At 43.5% G+C, this 25,638-nt stretch overlaps 1 protein-coding gene across 1 annotated transcript; it reads right to left on the bottom strand.

Moving 5' to 3' along the window:
- Positions 1 to 10,617: 10,617 nt before the first annotated feature.
- Positions 10,618 to 25,579, bottom strand: TMEM202 (transmembrane protein 202). Its single transcript, XM_069597381.1, has 5 exons — positions 25,499 to 25,579; positions 25,005 to 25,257; positions 12,221 to 12,370; positions 11,537 to 11,668; positions 10,618 to 10,808 (listed from the first exon to the last, which is right to left on the bottom strand). Exons 1-5 carry the CDS (start codon positions 25,577 to 25,579, stop codon positions 10,618 to 10,620), a joined length of 807 nt encoding a protein of 268 aa, XP_069453482.1.
- Between the last annotated feature and the right edge of the window lie 59 nt (positions 25,580 to 25,638).

The following is a 25,638-nucleotide window of genomic DNA, read 5'->3' as shown; positions in this document are numbered from 1 at the left end:
CCTTCATTTGCACTTGGTGCAAATGTTATCTACCTTGCACATGGTACCTAGCACACTTCCCAACCTATCTTTATTAACTTTAGTCAAGAGTCATTCTTGTCTTATAAAATAGATAACTAATAAGAACCTATTATACAGCACAGGGAACTCTACTCAGTGCTCTGTGGTGACCTAGAATGGAAAGGAAATCCAAAAAAAGAGGGCCTATATGTACACATATAGCTAATTCACTTTACTGTACTGCTGCTGCTGCTAAGTCCCTTCAGTCATGTCCGACTCTGTGCGACCCCATAGACGGCAGCCCACCAGGCTCCCCCGTCCCTGGGATTCTCCAGGTAAGAACACTGGAGTGGGTTGCCATTTCCTTCTCCAATGCACCAAAGTGAAAAGTGAAAGTGAAGTCGCTCAGTTGTGTCCGACTCCTAGCGACCCCATGGACTGCAGCCTACCAGGCTCTTCTGTCCATGGGATTCTCCAGAAATCCACTGCCTTCTCCAACTTTACTGTACAGTAGAAAGTAATACAATATTTTAAAGAAACTATGCTTCAATAAAAAATTTTAAAATAAATTTAAAAAGTCATTCTACTCTTAACTTTTGAGAGGAGCCTTCTCTGAACTCAGCCCTCAATCCCAGAATTTGTGCTCCTACAGCACGTTGTACTTGTCCTTTTGTAACCTTCATCATATAGTTTCGCAATTGGTCTTACTGGTCTACAACCTCCTTCAGCAGCAGGGACACAGCCTATTCAGTTGTGTATGCTCAACATCAGTGCTTGGAACATCATAATGATTAGGTGCTGTTTCTTTTTAAAAAATATTATTCTTTTTTGGCTGCACCACGTGGCATGCAGGATCTTCATTTCCTGATCAGGAATGGAACCCTTGTCCCCTGCAGGGGAAGCACAGAGTCTTAACCACTGGACTGCCAGGGAAGTCCATAGGTGATGTTTCTTGACTGATTGAAAATTAGAAAGGTAAAAGAGAAAGAGTGGACTTCTGGTTTCCTGTCTGGCATGCAAGGAGCTTGGAAGTTGTCACTCCATTATAACAACTGAAAAAAATCACCAACTCTTCTTAGATCCCAAAGCAAACTGTGACCCTGCAGAACTGGAGAGTCAGAAAGGCAAAAATAGGAAATTAAAACTTACTAGAACAGAAACGTCTGCAGAAATTAGTACCAGAGTAGGAAAATCTGCGCTGGAAGGTTCAGTGTGCACAAGTCTGAGAGATTAAAAACTATGGCCCCCTTACACACTATAATGTATAAAGTAAATAAGGTACAGGGATATAGTGCACGGCAATATAGCCAGGAAATATAGCCAACATTTTTAGATAACTATGAACTTTAAAAATTGTGAATCATCATGTTGTACATCTGAAATCTATATAATGTTGTAAGTCGACTATACATCAATTAAAAAAAACATACCCACATACTGGGAGGGTGATGCACTCCGAAGTCCATAGGGACAGAAACCCCTATTCTCGGGACCTTGCCTTAGGGTAACTTTTCATCTGGCTATCCATTCCTGTCCTTTATTATCCTTTGTAATAAATCATTAAACCATGAGTAAAGAAAGAAAAAATAGACAATGGGACCCAGTCATAGAGAAGTCCTCACACTTTAGTGACTTTTACCTCCAGAAACTTAACCAGGTTCTTGCAGTGAATATTAGAGAATCCCATACTTCTGGCCCATGAGAGAGGAAAAGGAACCATCTAAATTGATACAGCCACTATGGAAGACAGTATGGAGATTCCTTAAAAAAAGCTAGGAATAAAACCACCATATGACCCAGCAATCCTACTACAAGGCATATACCTTGAGGAAACCAAAACTGAAAAAGACACATGTACCCCAATGTTCACTGAAGCACTATTTAACAATAGCTAGGACATGGAAGCAACCTAGATGTCCATCAACAGCTGAATGGATAAAGAAGCTGTGGTACATATATACAATGGAAAATTACTCAGCCATAAAAAGTAACTCAACTGAGTCAGTTCTAATGAGGTGGATGAACCTAGAGCCTACTACACAGTGTGAAGTAAGTCAGAAAGAGAAAGGTAAATATCATACACTAGTGCATAGATATGAAATCTAGAAAGATGGTACTGATGAATTTATTTGCAGGGCAGCAGTGGAGAAAGAGACAGAGAGAACAGACTTATGGACATGCAGGGTTGGGGGGAGGAAGAAGAGGGTGAGATGTATGGAGAGAGTAACATGGAAACTTACATTACCATAAGTAAAAAAGACAGCCAATGAGAATTTGCTATATAACTCAGGGAACTCAGAGAATCTGTAACAACCTAGAGGGGTGAGGTGGGGAGGGAGATGAGAGGGAGGTTCAAGAGGGAGAGGACATATATATATATACCTATGGCTGATTTGTATTGATATTTGGCAGAAACCAAAAAATTCTGCAAAGCAATTATTCAATTTAAAAGTAAATACATTAAAAAAAAAAAGTACCAGAGCATTCTGTTCTTCTTAACAAGGACTTCCCTGAGGAGAAACTATCTGATCAGAGCCTAAACTCCTGGGGTTTTATCAGAGTTTAATCAATCTAGGGGAAAGGAAATGTCAAACTCCAGCCTGTTTTGACCTGTGAGGGAAGTGGAATTCCCAACTTCAGCCCGTTCAGATCAGCCTATTGCACCTAAGGGGGAACTGAGAACCGCTTGTGAAGCTCACAGCCTAGAAGCATAGGCTCACTGAAAGCCTGAGAATTCTCTGGCGGCTGAGCAGTCAGGACTCTGCTCTCACTGCCGACAGCGTGGGTTCAATCCCTAGCTAAGGAACTGAGATCCCACAAACTGTGTGGCACTGCCAAAACAAAACAAAACAAACAAACAAAAAAGACAGATGTAATCACAGGACTACAGAGTGCTTCCCCTTCCTCCACACCTTATCACCACATTTCTAAAGGCTTATTTACCACAGTTCCTTTACCCAGTTCATCCTGACCAGCTATCAAGAAAATATCACAAGCTATATTAAAAGGCAAAAAGACATTGTTTGGAGAGACAAAGCAAGCACCAGAACTAGACTCAGATATGACAGGGATGTTAGAATTATCACACATATTAAAGCAATGATGATTAATATGCTAAGGTGCTAGTGAACAAAGTAGACAGCAGACAAGAATAGAGGGGCAATGTAAACAGAGAGACTGCAATCATAAGAAGAAATTTAAAAAGAAATGCTAGAGATGAAAAACACGGTAATAGAAACAGAGAATGTCTTTATGGGCTGAGTAGTAAACAGGACATGGCTGAGGAAATAATCTCAACATGAGAATATATCATAGACACCTCCAAAAAGAAATACAAAGAGAAAAAAGACTGAAAATAACGGAACAGAATATAACTGTGGGACACCTACTAAAGAGGTACCATACATGAAGTCAGGATGCCAGAAAAAGAGAGAGGAATAAAGGAATATTTGAAGCAATAAGATGGAGAATTTTCCCCAAATTGATGTCAGACACCAAACCACAGATTCAGGAATTTCAGAGAATATCAAAAGCAGGATAAATGCCAAAAGAAAAGAAAAACTACACCTAGGAATGTCATATTTCAACTGCATAAAATCAAAGGTAGCAAAAAAATCTTGAAAGAAGCCGGGGGTAGGGTAGGGGGAAGCACCTTACCAATAAAGGAGCAAAGAAAAGAATTACATCTGACTTCTCTTCAGACACCATACAAGCAAGAAGAGAGTAGAGTGAAATATTTAAAGTGTTGAGAGAGAAAAAAACCCAACCTAGAATTCTGTAACCTGTGAAATTACCTCCAAAAGTGAAGTGGAAATAAGGACTTACCCAGACAGACTAACATTGACAGAATTTGTTATCAATAAACCTGTCTTGCAGGAAATTTTAAATAAAGTTCTTCAGAGAGGAGGAAAATGATACAGGTCAGAAACTTTATATAAAGAAAGGAAAAGCATAAGAGAAGGAAAAAGTGAAGGTAAAACAAACATATTCATTTTTCTTATTCTTAATTGATCTAACAGATAATAGTTTAAAATGATAACGTCAACAATGTATCACTTATATATGCCCATGTATGAGTGAAATTAATGGCAGCACTGATATAAGCAACAGGAGGGAGGAGTTGGGATTCTTTTGTTATTATTAGGTACCTGCACTACCTGTGAGTGGCATGGTGTTATTTGAAAATGGAAGTTGAATTAGTTGTAAGTGGATTTTGCAAACTCAAAGATAACCACTAAAAAAAAGGAATAAATACAAGATGTGTAACATATGCTGAGAAAAGACAGAAACAGAATCACATAAAATGCTCTTGTGTGCACATGCTGTCACTTCAGTCACGTCCAGCTCTTTGCAGCCCTGTGAACTGTAGCCCACAAGGCCCCTCTGCCCATGCAGTTCTCCAGGCAAGAGTACTGGAGTGGGTTGCCATGCCCTCCTCCAGGGGATCTTCCCGACCCAGGGATCAAACCCACATCTCTTTGGTCTCCTGCATTGGCAGGTGGGTGCTTTACCACTAGTGCCACGTGGAAAGTCCATAAAATGCTCAGTTAGAACCAAAAAAGACAAAAATAGAGAGGAAGACAAAGATAGGAACAATGAACAAGGGCAACAAATAGAAAATAGTGACAAATATGGTAGATATCAATCCGATTATATCAATAATCAATTTAAACATCAATGGTCTATATATACCAATTAGAAAACAGAGATTTTTAGAGTGAGTCAAAAAAGAAGACCCAGCTCTCTGTTGTCTAAGAGAAACCTAATTTAAATAAAGACACATATAGATAAAAGTGAAAGAGGAGAGCAAAAAAGTTGGCTTAAAGCTCAACATTCAGAAAACGAAGATCATGGCATCTGGCCCCATCACTTCATGGCAAATAGATGGGGAAACAGTGGAAACAGTGTCAGACTTTATTTTTCTGGGTTCCAAAATCACTGCATAGGGTGATTGCAGCCATGAAATTAAAAGACGCTTACTCCTTGGAAGGAAAGTTATGACCAACCTAGACAGCATATTAAAAAGCAGAGACATTACTTTGTCAACAAAGGTCCATCTAGTCAAGGCTATGGTTTTCCCAGTGGTCATGTATGGATGTGAGAGTTGGACTGTGAAGAAAGCTGAGCGCCAAAGAATTGATGCTTCTGAACTGTGGTGTTGGAGAAGACTCTTGAAAGTCCCTTGGACAGCAAGGAGATCCAACCAGTCCATCCTAAAGGAGATCAGTCCTGGGTGTTCATTGGAAGGACTGATGTTGATGCTGAAACTCCAATACTTTGGCCACCTCATGCTAAGAGCTGACTCATTTGAAAAGACCCTGATGCTGGAAAAGATTGAGGGCAGGAGGAGAAGGGGACAAAAGAGGATGAGATGGTTGGCTGGCATCACCGACTCAATGGACATGAGTTTGGGTAAACTCTGGGAGTTGGTGATGGACAGGGAGGCCTGGCATGCTGCAGTTCATGGGGTTGCAAGGAGTTGGACATGACTGAGTGACTGAACTGAACTGAACTGAACTGAAAGGGATGAAGATAGATATGCCATGCTGCTGCTGCTAAGTCGCTTCAGTCGTGTCCAACTCTGTGCGACCCCATAGACGGCAGCCCACCAGGCTCCCCCATCCCTGGGATTCTCCAGGCAAGAACACTGGAGTGGGTTGCCATTTCCTTCTCCAATGCATGAAAGTGAAAAGTGAAACGGAAGTCGCTCAGTCATGCCCGACTCTTCACGACCCCTGGTACTAATCAAATGAAAGTAGGAAGTAATAATTCCTCCTACTACTAGTAATAGTTCCTTAATAAAACTAGTAATAGTTTTACTAAGTTCATACAGAGCAGACTTTAGAAAAAGGAAGGTTGTAAGGGATAAAGAGGAATGTTATATAATGATAAAAAGGTCAATCCCTTAATACATAGCAATCCTTAAAGTGTATGTGCCTAACAACAGGACCTGAGCCACGTACTGATAAAACTACAAGAACAAATAGGTTAATCCATTATCGTAGTTGGAAACTTAAACAACAGTTCAGTTCAGTTGCTCAGTCATGTCCGACTCTTTGTGACCCCATGGACTGCAGTATGGCAGGCTTCCCTGTCCATCACCAGCTCCCAGAGTTTACTCAAACTCATGTCCATTGAGCCGGTGATGCCAGCCAACCATCTCATCCTCTTTTGTCCCCTTCTCCTCCTGCCTTCAATCTTTCCCAGCATCAGGGTCTTTTCAGATGAGTCAGCTCTTCACATCAGGTGGCCAAAGTATTGGAGTTTCAGCTACACCATCAGTCCTTCCAATGAATATTCAGGACTGATTTCCTTTAGGATGGTTGGATCTCCTTGCAGTCCAAGGGACTCTCAAGAGTCTTCTCCAACACCACAGTTCAAAAGCATCAATTCTTTGGCACTCAGCTTTCTTTATAGTCCAACTCTACATCCATACATGACTACTGGAAAAACCATGGCCTCGACTAGATGGACTTTTGTTGGCAAAGTAATGTCTCTGCTTTTTAATATGCTGTCTAGGTTGGTCATGACTTTTCTTCCAAGGAGCAAGTACCTTTTAATTTTATGGCTGCAGTCACCATCTGCAGTGATTTTGGAGCCCCCAAAATAAAGTCTGTCACTATTTCCACTGTTTCCCCATCTATTTGCCATGAAACTTCAACACTCTTTATCAAAAATGGACAGATCTAGCAGGTAGAACATTAATGAGGACACCATCAACCAACTGGATATAACTGACAGTGATAGACCACTACAGGGCAACAACAGGACAATTTTTCTTAAGTTTACGTGGAATATCCACTAAGATGGACCACATTCTGGGCCATAAAACACACCTCAACAAATTTAAAAGTATTACAATTATACGGTGTGTGCTCTCAAATCACAATGGAATTAAACTAAAATTCAGCTTTAGAAAGACAGCTAGAAAATTCCCTAAGCACTTGGAGATTAAATGACTGACTTCTAAATAACACACGGATCAAAGAAAAAACTTCAAGAGAACTTAAAATTTTAAAATATTTTGAACTAAATGAAAATGAAAGATAGATCTTGCCAAAATTTGTGGGGTACAGTGAAAGCAGGGTTTAGAGGGAAATTTATAGCATTGAGTGCATGTTTAGTAAAGAGAAATGATCTAAAACCAGTAATCTATGCTCCTTAGGAAACTGGAATAACCTCGAATTAAATGCAAAGTAAATTTAAAAAAATTAGTAAAAATTAGAGTAGATAATCAATGAAATGAAATGAACATTTCTGTTTATGGTTAGAATTCCTATTTTCAGGCACCAAAAAAATTTTCCTGGCTCTTTTTGTTTCTTTTTCTTCTTGTATGCTCATTCCATCTGATAGTTTTGGGATTTCCTTATTTTGGCCAAAGATCCAAGTACAGGGCCAGGTCTCATAAGATATTTCAGATTTTCTGTTCTGTTATAACCCAGTTAATGAATCAATGTACTGCTTTGTAAAGCAGGGTTGTACTTGTGTCATTTGACCTCTTTGGATCTGTAGTTCCAAATAAACTGCAGCCCTGATTTTCTATTCTTAAAACATCTTTAAATTAATTCATTAATTTATTCATTTTTGGCTGCATTAGGCCTCTGTTGTTTCGCATGGGCTGGGCTTTCTCTAGTTGCTCTAGTTACTCTCTAGTTGTGATGCATGGGCTTCTCATTGTAGTGCTTTCTCCTGTTGTGGAGCACAGGCTCTGGGGTACACAGGCTTGGTAGTTGAGGCTGGCAGGCTCGAGAGCGTGGGCTTGTAGAGCACAGGTTCAGTAACTGTGGTGCAGGGGCTTAGTTGCTCTGCGGCATGTGGGATCTTCATGGACCAGGGATAGAACCCACGACCTCTGCCTTGGCAGGCAGATTCGTATCCACTGCGCCACTAGGGAAGTCCTCAGCTTCTTTTAAGTCCCTAGTTTGAATTAGAGCTGGGAATTTGGCTCTAGTCCGTATCTTGAGAAGCACTTTTAGTCCTTTTCACTCAACAGGAACTGTCTTCCTGTTCACCTCTGCCAAACTTTTGGACTTTGAGCCCAATAAGTCTTTGGCTTAACTCAATCACAGCATTGTGGTTTTGTTATTTTTCTGTTTTTTGAAAATGCTTGTCTTGTTTTGACTTAGCTGTACATGTGTATTCCCCCCTCTCCTCTCTCCTTCTCCCTTCATCTGTCATGTAATGTATCTGGGGCAGAGGGAATGTAGCAAAGGGTCATTTAATGAGCCATCCCCCCACTTTTTTTTTTTTTTTAGTATTTATTTATTTGGCTGCACCATGTCTTAGCTGTGCCAAGTGGGGTCTTTGAACTTCTTTGCGTCATGTGAGTTTTTTAGCTGTGGCACGTGGGATCTACGTCCCTGACCAGGGATGGAACCCAGGCCCTCTGCATTGGGAGATGAGTCTTAGCCACTGAACCATGAGGAAAGTACCCACCCCCCCCCCCATGAGCTATCTAATTGGAAGTCTATTTAAGCTTTTTAAAGGGATTCTCTGCAAGCAAAGAAAGAGAGTAAGAAGAAAATAGAGCATTCAGCTTCTTCTTATTTCTTTGGCTGAGTCAGGTCTTAGCTGTGGCCCACAGGATCTGTCATTGTGGTGCACCATTTTCTTCAGCACACAGGCTAAGTTGCCCCATGGCATGTGGGACCTTGGGTGCCCTGACCAGGGATGGTACCCGTGTTGCTTGCATTGGAAGGCATATTCTTAACCACTGAATCATCAGAAAAATCCCAAGCATTCAGTTTCTAAAGGAGCAATTAAGGGATCTCTATGCTTAAAGACCGTTCTCTAATAGCAAAGTAGAAAACTTACTTACTATCCTCTGGTAATAACCAGGGCCTTAATGGTTACTTTCTGAAGAACTAACATCCTTCCTTCTCATTCACACCTGCTCCCTCCTTCTCGCTGCAGTTAAAACGTCCATTCCCCAAAGAGTCACCAGTACTCAACTCCTTAGTCATATAATGACAGTCTTCAAACCAAATCAGAAAATAAATAAAACTTATGAACCCACTAAGTTCTGAATTAGTCAACTTGTGGGGTATACTTAGTGTGAGTGGTGATAAGAGGAGGGGAAGCTGGACTTGAATTTCACATCTAACAGCCAGACAAAGGCCCAGGAACAGCCTGAAGAGCCTCTGAAATGAGGCCCCTTGAAGTAGGGGGACACTAGATTCTGCCATAACTAAGAGAGAAGGGTTTTCTAAGGCAGGGTCAAAATGGGGTGTGTCTATATACATGCGTTTGTGTGTGTCTCTGTGCGTGGGTATACACATGCCTGTGCTGCTTAACTCGGACCTTTAAGAATAAAAGCAGAAATATTAACCTAATAGTCTTCCAGTTACCATCTGGAAATTATTGGTAATTACTGATGGGGGGGCCAGGATTATTAGAGCTGTTATGTTTGTTTTATACAATGATTATCAATGAATCTTTAAAACAAAAGGATCCCAAGGCTTATCTTTAAGAGTAGCAAGGGGTAAAACTGGCCACTATTCCATTCTATTGCCAGGCTTGAGGAGAAGAAGGATGGACCTCAACCAGCAGAAGTATAGTGGCAGCTACTAAAGGAATAAAAAACAGGATGAATGTCCGGGACCTTCTGCATGGAATCTGGTCTGAGTTTAAAAGGGATCTCTAGCCATCAAAATATTCATGTGATTACCTGAATGCCCCTACCCTTACTGGTCTTACACAGTATATAAAACATGGAGAAAAATTTTAACTTGGTCCACATATATGCTTAGGCTGAAGAAAGTCCTTTAGCCTCATTTGACTTGGAAAGACATAATAGATCCCTGAAGAATCAGAAGAGTCAGAGCCCTATCATGGAGTTCACCTTGCTGTATGGCAGAAACTAACACAACATTGTAAAGCAATTATCCTCCAATTAAAAATAAATTTTAAAAGGACAGTATGGCCCTTCACAGAAAAGAGCATATAGAATTTCAGAGTAAAAAAAAAAAAAAGAATTTCAGAGTTTACAGATGTCTGGTTCACATAACCCCCAGCCTATAAAGAAGCTGTCAGTTTACTGAATAGAGTATAAGGTTTCAAATTACCATTCCTCATAGAAAAGGGAGGTGTCATAGATTCCCCTAAATCTATCCAGCACTTCTCAACTCTGTTGGGTGGTAGGTATTATCTCCACTGATATTCATTCCGTTTCTGGTAATGATGCCCAATTCAGATTCAACAATAGTGTGCAAATGCCTTCCATCCTGAGTATTCCCAAGGCCACACATGGCAAAGAAAAGTCCAAACAAAATCTGGTGACATTTTCCTGCATGCACCATTCTGGTCTGTGAAATCCCTGATTCCCAAGAGAGCTCTGGTTCAATGCACTGCCATCTATTGCTAGTTTCTTTCATCTATGTATCTAAACACTGATATTTTAGCAACTTTTTCTTCTGGGAGTTTTCGTAATTTGCTTTATGACTATCATACCCATTTTGGATGCAACATACACAAAGGACATATCATCAGCTTTAATGCTGTCCCCTTCAGTTATATGGACATGATATTAGGAGAGTTTCCTCAAATTTGCACAATCATTCCCTACTCAGTTAGCTTCTCCCCTGTTTTTAAGTCAAGCAGTAGTTGGGTTCTTATCAGTCACAGTTCTATATTTGATGGGTTTTGTTGAATCTCACTCGAAGAGTCTGTCAGAAGCTCTGACCAGTCATCTTCAACAGGCAGAGTCACTGGACCAAATCCCAGCCTTGACTTTTCTGTAGGAACTGCAGTGATGTCTTGATCCAGAGGAGGAGATCTGGAAGTTATGTAATTGAGGAAGGAGACAATCCCTAGGGGAAGAGAAGAAGTCGAGGTGAGTTTCAAGAGACAGACGGTCTTTGGGCTTTGAAAATTCTAACTCATTCTTTCAATACTCAGCTCACAAGGGCTCTTTTCAGTGAAGTCAATCCCCTGCCGCCCCCCCCCCCCCCGACCCGCCACCCCGCCAGCAGGGTTTCTTTACCCTCCTGCACTCCCATTTCATTACTGTACTTCTTCCGTGGTTAGGACAAAGCCTGAACCTCCTGGACGCAAATCACAGTTCCTACTTTCTCTATGGTCTTGAGCAAGTTTCTCAACCCATCTGTGCCTCAGTTAGTAGAAAAGTGAAAGTGAAGCCACTCAGTCGTGTCTGACTCTGCAACCCCATGGACTGTAGCCTCCCAGGCTCCTCCATCCATGGGATTTTCCAGGCAAGAATACTGGTGTGGGTTGCCATTTCCTTCTCCAGGAGATCTTCCCAACCCAGAGATTGAACCCAGGTCTCTGGCTTTGTAGGCAGACGCTTTACCGTCTGAGCCACCAGGGAAGCCAGTTAGCAGAACAGGTTACTAATTCTAGATTTTTTTCAGACTCCAAAATGCATGTTTTCTTTACCATACCACACTGCCTCTTGAGGTATGAATGTTTTTAATAGGAATGGTTAGTGCTTCTCTTTCTCCTAGATTCCTCCTCCCTTTCAAGAACTGATTTCCCCTTCTATCCTCCTAGCTTAAGGCAGGAAAGGGGACTGACTCACCCGCAAACAAGTATATGAAGTCACTCCCCCAATTAACCTGATAGGGCCATAGGAGAGCTGACTCCACTCTTTCCGAAGTATGCAAGTCGACCTGTTCCAGAAACAGGATGAGGCAGAGCAGCAAGCAGGAGGCTAGGACCAGAAGAAAACATGTCACACCCCTCAGTGTCTTTAATCTGCCTTGACTGCTACCCTCAATTCTTCTACTTCCAGACACCACATTATTTGTCATCGTTGTTTAGTCGCTAAGTTGTGTCCAACTTTTTTGCAACCCCATGGACTGTAGCCTGCCAGGTTCTTCTGTCCATGGGATTTCCCAGGCAAGAATAACTGGAGTGGGCTGCCATTTCCTCCTCCAGGGGATCTTCCCCACCCAGGGGTCGAACCCACGTCTTCTGCGTTGCAGGCAGATTCTTTACCACTAAGCCACTGGAGAAGCCCATACCATATTACATAGAAAGGATCAAAGAGATAAAAATCTAATCAAGATGACTGACCAAGGTGAGGCCTCTTCCCTGGGTTAAGTTAACGAATGTGTTTCATACAGTAAGACAGGGCAGGTAGCTGGCAACTTGATGGAATGAAGAAGAGAAAGGGAACAAGAAAAAGAGGATAAAAACCCACACAGAAGTTTGTTCCCTCAGCAGTTTTACCACAGTACTACCCTGCCATCTAGGTCTGTACCTGAGACGAAGCTGAGCATGGATACCTTCAGATCCAAGTTACCAGTCACCCTTCCTCTTCTAGGGAGGCAAGAACTGAAGAGCCAGCCAAGGACAACAAGTATGGTGAAGACAGAGATGAGGAAGAAGGCCCTGGAATATTGGAGGTAATCTGCCAAAGAGAAGGAGAGGCTTGGTTAGTCCAGCTGGGAACCTCTCCTTAAGAAAACCAGACAGAGTCTTAAGAGAAGGGAGAGAAGACTAAAGAGGATGAAACTGAGCTTGCTATGTGGCGTCCCGGGCACAAGGTAAGAATCTTTCCCAGCTCTTCACTGACGTTTGGAATTTTTCACTATGAAGGCAAAACCTTCACTGTAAAACTAAAGATAATATACAAATAGTTCTGGGTACGTTAGCACAGTAACTTAGACGTAGACCAGCTTATAAGAGGTGTGACCAGTATTACAACACGTTTGAACTTTTTCTTGTTCCTAATTCTAATTCTAAAAGTAATACATACTCAATATAGCATTGGAGGGGCTACAAATTGCCAAGAAGCAGGAAGTATACCAGCCACATTCCCACTACCCACAGACAACCATTGTTAGCATCTTATTTGGTTTCTTTCTGGTATTTTTCTATCCCCTGTACATAGTCGACATGATACTGAATTTAGTGATTTTTTTAAAGAGATGATGCAGTAAGGTTTTCTCAGATCATCTGCTGTAAACATCACATTTAATGGCTACAAGATAGTCTATCATATCAACATACTTTGCTTAATGATTTTACCATTGTTGGAGTTTGTTTCTATTTATTTTTCTCTTTTAAATGTATCTGGTGGGAGGGGGGTTCATGTTTGGGAACGCATGTAAGAATTAAAGATTTTAAAATTAAAAAAATTAAAAAAAAGAGAAAAAAAAGCTTCATCTTAAAATGCAAGGACATTTAAGCACAATGACACTGAAAAAAATTTTTTTAATTATATGCTGAATAGGTATGAAAATGTTATAAAAATACATGCAGATTAAAGGAAATAAAAACAAAGGAAATTGTATATATATTCTAACCACCCATTTTAAAGAAATAAATTTTTCTTTGAAATTTCAAAAAAAAAAATGTATCTGGCATGAACAATCAGCCTGTGGCTATAAAATGAAGTCACATTTACCTTAACTCCCATCTCATAATGATTTCAAGCCCCCAATTTACTGGATTGCAGGAATTTAACACCCCACAGATACCTCCTTTTTTTTCTGAGTCTCTCAAGGCCCCACCTCATGTGTGTTTGAGGACAGGTCTGCTAAGGTTCTTTTGCGCCAGTGCCCTGACCCTGGTGCCATAACACGCCTCTTGCTCATCTCTTGGCTCCAGGGTTCTGCTCTCCTTGTTTCTGCCCCTTCAGACTGGGTGTTGGTAAGAAAGAAGAGGGAACATGCCAACCCTTCCTGTTTTTTTTTTTTTAAATATTTATTTGCGTATTTATTTTATTTTTTGGCTGTGGTGGGTGTTCATGGTTGCACTCAGGCTTTCTTTACTTGTGGCGAGTCGAGTGGGGGCTCTTTGTTGGGGCAGGCAGGCTTCTCACTGAGGTGGCTTCTCTTGTTGCAGAGCACAGACTCTAGGTGAGTGGGCTTTAGAGACTGCAGCACATGGGCTCAGCAGGCTTTGTTGCTCCTCAGCATGGGATTGTCCTGAACCAGGGATGGATTGAACCTGTGTCCCTTGCATTGCAAGGCTGATTCTTAATCACTGGACCCCCAAGGAAGCCCCGACAACGCTTACTTTTTGCTACTATATCCCTAACATGAAATAGATCCTTCGCTTGACTTCCCCAGCAATATAGAACAATTCTTCTGTATTTTATCTTCCCCAGTTTTACAGGAGAATTAAGAAATGGAGTAACTTACAAGTAGATGTATCTTTACTGAGGTACCACAGATCTACCAATATCTTCAATTTCTTCATAGGGTGCTTCCTCATCTAGCTTATTTTCTGTCTCAATGTAACAAGGGCCAGCTCATCCCTACCAGGAAAACTTCTCTAAGCACTTTTATGCCTAAAAAGCCAAGTCCAGCTTCCAAGTAACCTTAGAGAGAAGACTACCAAGCTTATTCTTGTCCACAAACTGCCTCTTAAGTTTTATTTTGTTGTCTAGAACATACCACTGGCTAACAAAAATCAATAACAGTAATTTCCATTAAGAGAAACCACCCTCCTACCCACTCCAATATTTCTGAGCTTCCGTTGCAGCTCAGCTGGTAAAGAATCCAGCTGCAATGTGGGAGACCTGGGTTCGATCCCTGGGTTGGGAAGATCCCCTGGAGAAGGGAAGGGCTACCACTGCATTATTCTGGCCTGGAAAATTCCAAAGGGGTCGTAAAGAGTCAGACAAGACTGAGCAAATTTCACTTTCACTTTCTTTTTCACCCTTTTACTCACAGAGGTCAGGTGCTATATGGCCTCAACAAGTTAGCCACATTAAAACATGAAAACCCAAGGGCAGCACATTTTCTGAAAACTAGGTCATTCAGAATTAGCCAGTTAGGGGTTTCCCTGGTGGCTCAGTGGTAAAGAATCCGCCTACCAATGCAAGGGACGTGGGTTCAATCCCTGATCCGGCAAGATCCCACCTGCCTGGAGGCAACTAAGCCACTGCTCCACAACTATTGAGCCAATGCTCTAGAGCCCTAGAGCTGCAACTACTGAGCCCCTGTGTCATGACTAGTGAAACCCAAGAGCCCTAGAGACTGCGCTCTGCAGTAAGAAGCCACTGCAAAGAGAAGTCCGTGCACCTCAACTAGAGTGTAGCCTCCACTCACCACAACTAGAGAAAAGCCCATGCAGCAAAGACCCACACAGCCAAAAATAAACAAATAAAATGATATACAGAGCTAGCCAGCTAGGGCCATCAGCTAGACTGAGCTGCATGAAGCCCAGTGTGAGAAGCATCTTTTGCAGTATTGAGCCTGTAGTCTTCCATGGGCCCTCACAGCCCTTGTCTCAAGCCCTGGACCCTTGCCTACAACTCCTTTGACTATCATTAGTAGGACCAAGGAAAGGTACCAGTTTAATTCCTGTGCTTGGCTATCTGGATTTGGGACTGATTGATGCTACTTTCCTCTTTTGCTTACTTGAACCAAGAAGACATAAAGCTAGCCTGGGATAGCCCCCTTTCCAGGCACTTATATACTAATAAACAGGAAAAACTGAGCTGTAGAGATAAAATAAAGCATAACCAAAGTGAAGAGACAAAGGAGTTCAGGAGGGACTGAATGACTAGTTGGCTTGATTTTCTTTGCCTGAGATCACAGTCTCCTCTGGAATCCCGAGGTCCAGAAAACTTCCTGCCTTTGGGAGTTATGAGATTCTTCTGAATCTCTACAAAGAAGTTCACTCTTTAGCTTATACTGGTTCACATGAGTTCCGATATTTAAAACACAAAAGAGGACTAAGATATCCAGTTCAACTCCTGTCTAAGATGTTACAGTCTAGTCTTTCTTCTACCACGAGGGGAAGACTACTTTCACGTTCTTCTTAACCATCCTTTTAGTCTGAGTTTCTCTTCGCCTGAAAACTCCGTAAACAAGATCACTCACAATTCCATGAGAACAACTAAAGGTTTGCAGCATAGTATAGCCTAAACCCTTAGAGGAACCATGTCTACCGTGATAACGATATGCAACAAATTATCTAACCAAACTAAGCACTTAGCTTCAGAGTCTCAAACAGCTACATTTGGCTAACTTCATAGTTTTTTTCTAAATTTCATGTAACAAAACAAAGATCTGAAAGCTGAATTCAAGCCTCTACATCCTGTAAGAAGAAATCATATTTTAGCTTCTAAACAACAATTTTTTAAAATGAAATTATTTATTTTGGGCTGCCCCAGGTCTTCGTTGTGGCAAACAGGGGCTATTCTTCACTGTGGCGTGCAGGCTTCTCAACGTGGTGGCTTCTCTTATTGCAGAGCTTTGGCCCTAGGGTGTGCGGGCTTCAGTAGTCACGGCTTGCAGGCTCCAGAGCACAGTCTCAGTAGTTGTGGCACAGAGGCTTAGTTGTTCCATGGCATGTGGGATCTTCCAGGACCAGAGATCGAACCCATGTCTCCTGCATTGGCTGGTTATTCTTCATCAATAAGCCACCAAGGAAGCCCTAACCAACAGTTTATATGGCAGCTTACCTATTAATGTTTCAAAAATTTTAGAACCTGTTACAAAAGTCCCTACTTGTACATGTCAGTAAGAAATCTTGGTCCAGAGAGGAGCACCCTGGATAGAAGGAACACCCATGTGGGTCACCTGTACCCAAATATTTCTAAGCTTTCTTTAAGGACATGCATTGATGTGGACTTAGGTTGCGGGAATAGCAAAACAAGCCTCCCAGTTAGGGAAGACAATGAAGCTAACATCCTGGAAGAGACATCACTTTCAATTTGGCAGAGAAGAAGTCCAGATCATCTGGAAAACTTGATAATATCCTTGCTGCTATTCTTAGTGTCAGCCCAATCAGTGATTCTGTACTTCAGAGCACCACCAGGTAGCATGGAAAAGCTGCCTGGACAGGAGGGGGCACTGGCCAACTAGAAAGAAGTAGCGTTTCTCAGTGAATTGAGAAACCATTTGGCAGTTTGTAAGTGATGGACAAGATCCCCTTCCATTATTAGGAAAACTGCCCAAGAGTCTCTGGAAAGTGAGAGGTGTAGGGCTGGAAGCCACCCCACTCTTGTGAACAAATGGGCTTGGTCACATGAGATGCTCATCTCTTTTAAGGCTGTTGACACCCCAAAAGGAAGCAGTGGGGAACTGAAGACAACATGAGATGAAAGAGCATGCTGGTTTTTGCCTTCTGAGAGAGCCCACACTCTGTCTGTGAAGTGCGTTTCTCTCTAAATAAATCCACTTCTTACCTATCAACTTTGTCTTTCCCTGAATTCTTTCTGTGATGAGATAGCAAGAACCTGAGCTTCAGGCTTCCCTGGTGGTCTAGTGATTAAGAACCACCTTGCAATGCAGGGGAAACCGGTTCGATTCCTGGTCTGGGAAGATCCCACATGCTGAGGGGCAACTAAGCGCCTAGGCCACCACTACTGAGCCTTCACTCTGGAGCCTACAGACAGCAGCTACTGAAACCCTCAGTGCCCTAGGCCCTGTGCTCCACAACAAAGATGGCCACCACGATGAGAAGCCCATGTGAAGAGTAGCCCCTGCTCTTCGCAACTGTAGAAAGTCCACGCACAGCAACAAACACCCAGTGCAACAAAAAACAAACAAAAAAAGAACCTGAGCTTCATTAAGTCCTGAAACTGGGAACTAAGGCCCCCACCCACATAAAGGATGGTGACTTCAGCCTGAGCACAAGGTTCCTAAAACACCACCCTGTTACCTCACCACCAACCAATCAGAAAAAAAGTCTGCACACAATGGAAGATAATGAAGACTCTGACCTCCTTCCCAAATGATTCTCCCTTTAGAAACATTCATAGATACAAAATATATAAATTACATGCACAGTCGTGTCTGACTGTTTGCGTCCCCATAAACTGTAGCCCATCAGGCTCCTCTGTTGATGGGATTCTCCAGGCAAGAATACTGGAGTGGGTAGCCATCCCCTTCTCCAGGGGATCTTCCCGATCCAGGGATCGAACCCATGTCTCCTGCCTTGCAGGTGGATTCTTTACCATCTGAGAAGCTTTCATGATGGAGCAGAATCTTCAGAGCTGGTGTCTGGACACAAGCCCACCTTCTCCCCGGGTTGCTAGGTTCCTCAATAAAGCAAACCTTCCTTTTCCAACAACATCAAAAGAGGAACAATAAAGAGCAGAGTAAAGAAGTCATCTGGTAATGAGATGTTCCAAGAGGGCTCCCCTCACTTCACTCTAGTGCCTTCAGCAAAAATCAAAGCCAGGACAGGGTAGCAGTACTCCGAAGAAATCTAGTACCTTTTAACTCTGAAGGAGCCAGATTGAGTAGATGGAGATGGAAAGTAGACATTGGCTTTGAGGATGAGGAAGGTGCTGCTGGAGACAAGCAGAGCAATCAGTCCACTTATTTAGCCAAATTTAAACCTCCAAGCTGCTGCCACTGTGCCTCCATTCCAGGAGCGTAAGATCAAAACTCCCCCAGGCTCAGCGGAAGTGCCCGAAGGATGTGGTTTTGGAATACAAGAGATTTTGGATGGATACCTAGCACTCTGGAGAGGAAGTTCTGAAACCTTCTTTGTATTTAGATTCACCCGTACCTACTGGATACACTAGAATCAAACATCCCTACACAGCTTGTGGGTGTTTATTGTGTGACGGTTCCCAGGGTCCTGGCTCTGGACTAAAGACCCAGGCTTTCTTTACCTTCTGCAAAACAGTTCAAGTCCCTCTCACTGGCAACACACTTTCCTTTACATTATGGTCTGATCTCACTTATGTAGGAAATTAGCAGAAAGGTCTGTTGCACGCTGAGACCTAGTAGTAGAAATGAAGGATTGCACCCTTTACTCCCATTCTTTCTTCATCCCATCACCAATACAGCACAGAGGCTATCAGTAATCTAGAACCAGGGGAAGAAAGAGGTAGAGGAACAGCGGCCTGAAGTAAGTCTAGGACGAAGGAACATGAACCCATCTGAGCCCATCTGAGCCCATCTGAGATAGCCCCAGTGAAAGTCTCAGAAATGACTGGGGACACCATGGCAGACGTGGCTAAATTTTTGCAGTCCAGTAGGTAAAAGTTTGTAGTTTTTGAACTTGGGCAATAATAGCTGATAGGGTCCACATGGGGTCTCACTGATAAGATGGTTCATTATGTCGATCTTGCAAACAAAGAATAATTCACAGTGATCCTTGAGATTGACCAAATTCCCCAAATGGCATCCTGTTATCTCACTGGCGCCCATCTTCTCAAAGCTGCAAGACCACTGATTCCAGACCTCCAGCTACGTGACCATCCTTTCAGAGAATTTTTCACTGGTGGGGTATAAGAAGGACTCCGTCAGAAAGGGAGGATGCTGGTTCTCTTTAAGGGCCAGTCACCCTCTCTTTTCCCTCTAATAAATTTCCCTTTTCTTGCCTGACTGCCTGGCTCGCTCTCTTTTTCTCTGCACTCGCCTTACCTCCGGTGGGCCCCTCCCTTGGACCTGGCCGAGAAACTGCACGAGCTCGAGGACGGGACTTTCCACTTGCCTTGCTGGACTGACAACCACACGCTGGCCCACATTTCATCCATCGGTTACAAGGGTGAGTGAAATCCCAACTGGACTGACATCCACACGCTGGCCCACATTTCATCCATCAGTTACAAGGGTGAGTGAAATCCCATTCTCTTGGATCCTCTCTCTCTCTCTCCTCTCTCTCTTCTCCCTCCTCTCTCCTCTCTCTCTCTTTCTCTCTCTCGCTTCATTTCCAAGTCCTAGCACTAGGTGGGAGGATCCCCACTGCCCTCTGGCCCTTGGCCTTGTGCCCCATCTGACTTTGAAATAGGGGACGCCCATTTCAAAGCAGACTATTATTACTCTCTGAGAAAATCCTGAGAACAGGGACGCCTTTTCTCTCGGATCTTTCTCCTCACTTTCTCTCGCCCTTGTCTAACCTCCCTATCGGAGAAGGCAATGGCACCCCACTCCAGTATTCTTGCCTGGAAAATCCCGTGGATGGAGGAGCCTGGTAGGCTGCAGTCCAAGGGGTCGGTAAGAGTTAGACACGACTGAGCGACTTCACTTTCACTTTCATACATTGGAGAAGGAAATGGCAACCCACTCCAGTGTTCTTGCCTGGAGAATCCCAAGGACGGGGGAGCCTGGTGGGCTGCCGTCTATGGGGTCGCCCAGAGTCAGATACGACTGAAGCGACTTAGTAGCAGTAGCAGCTAACCTCCCTATTCGGCCGCAAATGGAAATTCTCAACCCCCGCCCTCAAAATTTATTCCTCTAGGATGTCTTCTCCGAAACCTAAAAGGTGTGAGCTTCCAAGGGGAGATCAGACCAAAAAGACTTATTTACTATTCTAACACTGTCTGGCCGCAATACAGACTTGGTAACACGTCCCAGTGGCCAGAAAACGGAACTCTCTAGTATAATCCTCTATAGGACTTTTGATAACTTCTGCCGCCATAATGGTAAGTGGTTAGAAATCCCTTACGTTCAGGCTTTCTTTGCTCTTCGCTCTCGACCCCCTCTGTGAATTCTGTTCTACTTCTCAAGTACTCTTAGCCCACTCTGGGCCACATCCTCCCAATACGGTGTTTCCTGTTCCCTATTCAGACTTCTTCCTTCCACCCTCCTGACCACAGCCCATGCCTAGCGCTCCCGATTCCCTTGCAGCTGCCCCAGACCCTGTGCCACAACCTCTATCTTACGAACCCTCCTACCTTCCTCCTTCTCAAGCGCAGGCCTCCAGCTCCCAACCCCCCTCCCCAGCCTGTGCCTGAGATACACGGAGACCTCAGCCCCACCCTCTACCCTGAGTGTCCCATGGCTTTACCGGGACCTTCCTAGATGCCCTCCGTGTACCCGGTCCTGAACAACTTTAAAACAGGAAACTTCACCGCTGGACCCCACTCCTTCCCTTGCTCCACTCCTCCCTTTACAGGAAGGAGCTGGAGCAGAAGGCACTGTTGGGGTTCATGTCCCATTCTCCCTCACTGATCTAGCTCAGATTGAAGAGAGTCTTGGCTCCTTCTCCTCAGATCCTGATAATTATCTAAAAGTATTCAAGTATCTTACCCAGTCTTATGACTTAGCCTGGCATGATATTTACATCATCCTTTCACCCACTCTTCTCCCAGAAGAGAGGGAAGGAATATGGCAAGCCTCTCAGGTGCATGCTGATGAGATACACAGAACAGACGACACTGAGCCCATAGGGGCTTCCCCGCCCCGGAGATGATCCCAGCTGGGATTATCAGGCAGGGAGATCTGGAGCAGCCAGATCTTATGATTGCTTGCCTCATTGTGGGCCTTCAAAAGGCAGGGCATAAAGTCCTCAACTTTGATTAAGCTCCAGGAAGTAACTCAAAGACTAGACGAAAACCCCGGCACAATTTCTAGCCAAGTTAACGGAAGTGCTACAAAAATACACAAAATTAGACCCATTTTATGTCCCAGTCGTCCCCAGATATCCAAAAGAAACCAAAAAAGGCAGAAGAAGGCCCTCAACTCCCTCAACGAGACCTTTTAAATTTAGCCTTTAAGATTTTCAATAACTGGGAAGAAAAGGCAAAGCTAGAGAAGGCCCAATGAGGTCAGGCCAAAGACCACCTTTTAGCCACTGTCCCACATGGTTTCCAAGCCTCCACCAACCAGCAAAGAACGGAAAACACCTGGGCCCGTTTCAAATGTGGTAAAGAAAGACACCGGGCTCATTCATGCCTATAGCCAAGGCTTCCTCCAAGTCCATGTCCCAGCTGTGGCATAAAGGGACATTGGAAGGTTGACTGCCCAAATCCCTCTCCAGGAATCTGGACATCCCCTCCTGGTCCTGAGCAGGAGTCCTTCAACCCAGCTCTGCCCAGCCTCCTCGGACTCACCACTGAAGACTGAAGGTGCCCAGGGCTCCAGACCCCAACTCTCGTCACCTCTATGGAGCCCAGTGTAACTCTTACAGTGGCAGGATCGCTTACAAGCCCTCACCAACCGAATTATCTACAAGCTACTTCTAACTCACTCAGATTATCAAAAACTTTGACCTTACACAAATCCCCTTAACCTACATTCCAACCTTTTCTTATCTCACCCCCATGATGCCCCTGTCCTACAGGAAGCAGTTACAGAAGACTGACCTTCGGCCTTTATCCTAAATCAAAAAGGCTGGAATGATAGGGTCCACATGGGGTCTCACTGATAAGATGGCTCATAATGTCGACCTCGCAAACAAAGAATAAATCACAGTGATCCTTGAGATTGACCAAATTCCCCAAATGGCATCCTGTTATCTCACTGGCGCCTATCTTCTCAAAGCTGCAAGACCACCAGATTCCAGACCTCCAGCTATGTGACCATCCCTTCAGAGAATTTTTCATTGGTGGGGTATAAGAAGGCTGCCGTCAGAAAGGGAGGATGCTGGTTCTCTTTAAGGGCCAGTCACCCTCTCTTTTCCCTCTAATAAATCTCCCTTTTCTTGCCTGACTGCTTGGCTCGCTCTCTTTTTCTCTGCACTTGCCTTACAATAGCATGTTATTATTACAGGCTGATGAATCCTAGACATACTGATAACATTTGGGGCATTCCTAACGAAATCTGTATTGCAGATTAATTACTGACCCTAGAATTAGGATAGTTAACACTGAAATGGGCTTCCCTGGTAGCTCAGCTGATAAAGAATGCACCTGCAATGCTGGAGAACTGGGTTTGACCCCTGGGTTGGGAAGATCCCCTGGAGGAGGGCATGGTATCCCACTCCAGCATTCTTGCCTGGAGAATCCCCACGGACAAAGGAGCCTGGTGGGCTACAATCCATGGGGTCGCAAAGAGTGGGACACAACTGAGCGACTAAGCACAGCACAACATTGGAAATAGGGTGGATATTTACAACTGTGTACTTAACTCAGTTGACATTCTCTAAACAATAGTTGGCCTCATAGGTGAATTCAAGGCTCCAAGAAATAAATTACTGCTTAAGTGACAACATTTCAAGATTCTGATTCATTAAAGATTTAAATAGGAGGTTCCCAGGTGGCTCAGTGGTAAGGAATCTGCCTGCTAATGTAGGGGACACGGATTTGATCCCTGGTCTGGAAACATCCCCCATGCCTGGAGCAACCAAGCCCAGGCATCACTAGTACTGAACCTGAGCTCTACAGCGGGGGAGCTGCAACTACTGAGCCCATGTGCAGCACCTACTGAAGCCCACATGCCCTGGGGCCCACTCTCTGCGATGAGACGCCGCTGCAGTGAGAAGCCCACTCACCGCAACTAGACAGAAGTCCACATGGTAACAAAGACCCAGAACAGCCAAAAATAAACAAAATTATTAAAAATTTTTTAAATAATAATCTCAAAGCCTGAGGTTTAGCCTGGGTACCCAGTAACATAAATACAACTGCAGCTTAATGTTTATGCCTCTATCTATTTTTATTTGTATTTTATGCACCGTGAGACATGTAGGATCTTTAGTTCCCCTGACCAAGGACTGAACCAGTGCCCCCTGCAGTGGAAGCAGAGTCTTAACCAATGGACCACCAGGGAAGTCGCTAGGCCTCTATCTCTTACTCCATTTCTCTAGAAATGAAGTTAGTGAGTGTAAATCTCTGAATGCACTTATCATACTGCTTTGGTTGTTCTCATGCTGTGAGAGTGTGCAGCACTGTGCACAGATATTACCATTTACACATCTCTGTTAATATCATGGCTAAACATCCTATCTCATTCATTTGATTGCTGTTCTTTAATGACAGATTGAGGTTAAAGTAATTTTTTCTATGTTTCTATCTGCAGTATCTGTTTTATAAATTGTTTACAAAAAGTTTATTTGTGGAGGTATTTTATTATAATAAAAACTTGTATATCATCTAATATATATTAAGGCCATTAACCTTCTATCTTTCGTATTTGTTACAATTATTTTCTCTAGTTTTTGTTTTAGTTGAAGATGTAGTTGAATTGTCTGCCTGCCTTTCATTTTAGTTCCTTCTGGAAGATCTCACTTTAGGATCCTATCCCTTAGTTCCAGATACTAAATATGTGTGCATGGATGCTAAGTTGCTTCAGTTTTGTCTGAGTCTTTGCGACCCTATGGACAGTAGCCCACCAACATTCCTCTGTCCATGGGATTCTCCAGTCAAGAATACCAGAGTGGGTTGCTGTGCCCTCTTCCAGGGATGGAACCCTTATGTCTTATGTCTCTTGCATTGGCAGGTGGGTTCTCTACCACTAGAACTACCTGAGAAACCCATCCTAAATATGAGCCCATGCCAAATAGGTGATACTCCACTTCAGGGTTGGATAGATGCCCCCTCCTCACAAATTTTGGACTCCTGTTCATCTTCGGAGAAATAAACACTTTACTCCTGTATGCTTTCTTTCACAGTACCTGTCCTTTTGCATAAATGCATCTCTTGGTGGATGTTGGGGAAACTGTATAGTACAGTTTTAGCTTTCCTCTAAGTCTTAGTTCTGGTTGAAAAGCTTCATGCATATGGTCCTAGAAATTTATTTTTAATATATTTATTTTTCGGCTGTGCCAGGTCTTGGTTGTGGCATATGGGATCTCGTAGCCTGACCAGGGATTGAACCTGGGCCCCCTGCATTGGGATTCTTAGCCACTGTACCACCAGGGAAGTTCCCCTAGAAATTTATTTCTTAATATTATGTGTTTCATCTTCAGATTTACTTAAATTCACAAAAATTTGACAATTTATTCTCTAAATATCTGGCATTTGTTATACTACATATCTGACACACAGTCAACTTCTCTTCTACAGTTAGCAGAACAAACTGACCCTGAAAGTTAAAACTGACCAAGGCTGAGACACTTGGCTCTTTCCTCCAGCTATGATCCAGCGCTCCTATTTCTGCAAACCACATTAGACTAAATCTCATTGCATCACAAGAACAGCTCATAAATGACAAACAAGTTCTTCACAGAGAGGAAAAGGCTATCAGCTCATAATCTGGGAGAGGAAATGACCTGAGGTATGAAGGAGAACGGGTACACCGAGGATATCAGAGAAAAGGACGTCCATGTTCACAGTCTGGCTGAGATCCCTTCTGGACTCAGAGAGGTGAAGGTCAAAAGATCTCGGAGGAAAAGAGATGAAGAGCCAATGAGGCAGAAAATTCTGGAACTGTGGGGCCTGCAGCATTCAATTCAGTGACACTCACAGGGTGGCTTGGGTGTGTGGCTCCAGCACAGCTCATGGTTGCATGGGATCCAGAGTCCTGCGTAGAGCTCAAGGCCATCATTGATCACCAGGAACTGCACCCAGTTCAGTGGGGACATGCAGATCAGCACCAGGAGGCTAAAGCCACAGAGGCTGCCACAGAACATTCGGATGTAGGTGTGTGTCTGATCCAGATGCTGCTGTCGCCTCTGGGGTGGCATCAAGGCACTCGGATGTTGGGTGGGGAGGGTAGGCTACAAGGGCAAGGGATGAGGGAGACATTGCCTACCCAAGAAGATAACCCTTACTCCCCGGGGTCCCTGCTCTTCTCTACCTCAAGCACCCCCACATGTGAGCCTAGGACATCTCTCCCTACTCCTTCCAGAAAAAAACAGCTCAGGGTCATCTCTTCCCTATCTTTAGGACACTCTGTCTAGACCCACCTCTAAACAAGTCCTCTTCTTCCCATTGAGCTACAACTAGCCATCTCCTCACCCTTCGGTATCTCCGGTCCCCCTTGACTTTGGGAACCTCGGGATAGTAGAAGGTGAAGACTGTTTGTTCCTCCCTCTCCATCTTGGCAGCCAGTTCACTTTCTAACTGCCACGGAACTTGTCTCGGTACATCCTCATACA

This window comes from Ovis canadensis, chromosome 7, assembly GCF_042477335.2.
Source record: "Ovis canadensis isolate MfBH-ARS-UI-01 breed Bighorn chromosome 7, ARS-UI_OviCan_v2, whole genome shotgun sequence".
Taxonomy (NCBI): domain Eukaryota; kingdom Metazoa; phylum Chordata; class Mammalia; order Artiodactyla; family Bovidae; genus Ovis; species Ovis canadensis.
The sequence above is the reverse complement of the archived record's forward strand: the minus strand, read 5'-3'. Positions and strand labels throughout refer to the sequence as shown.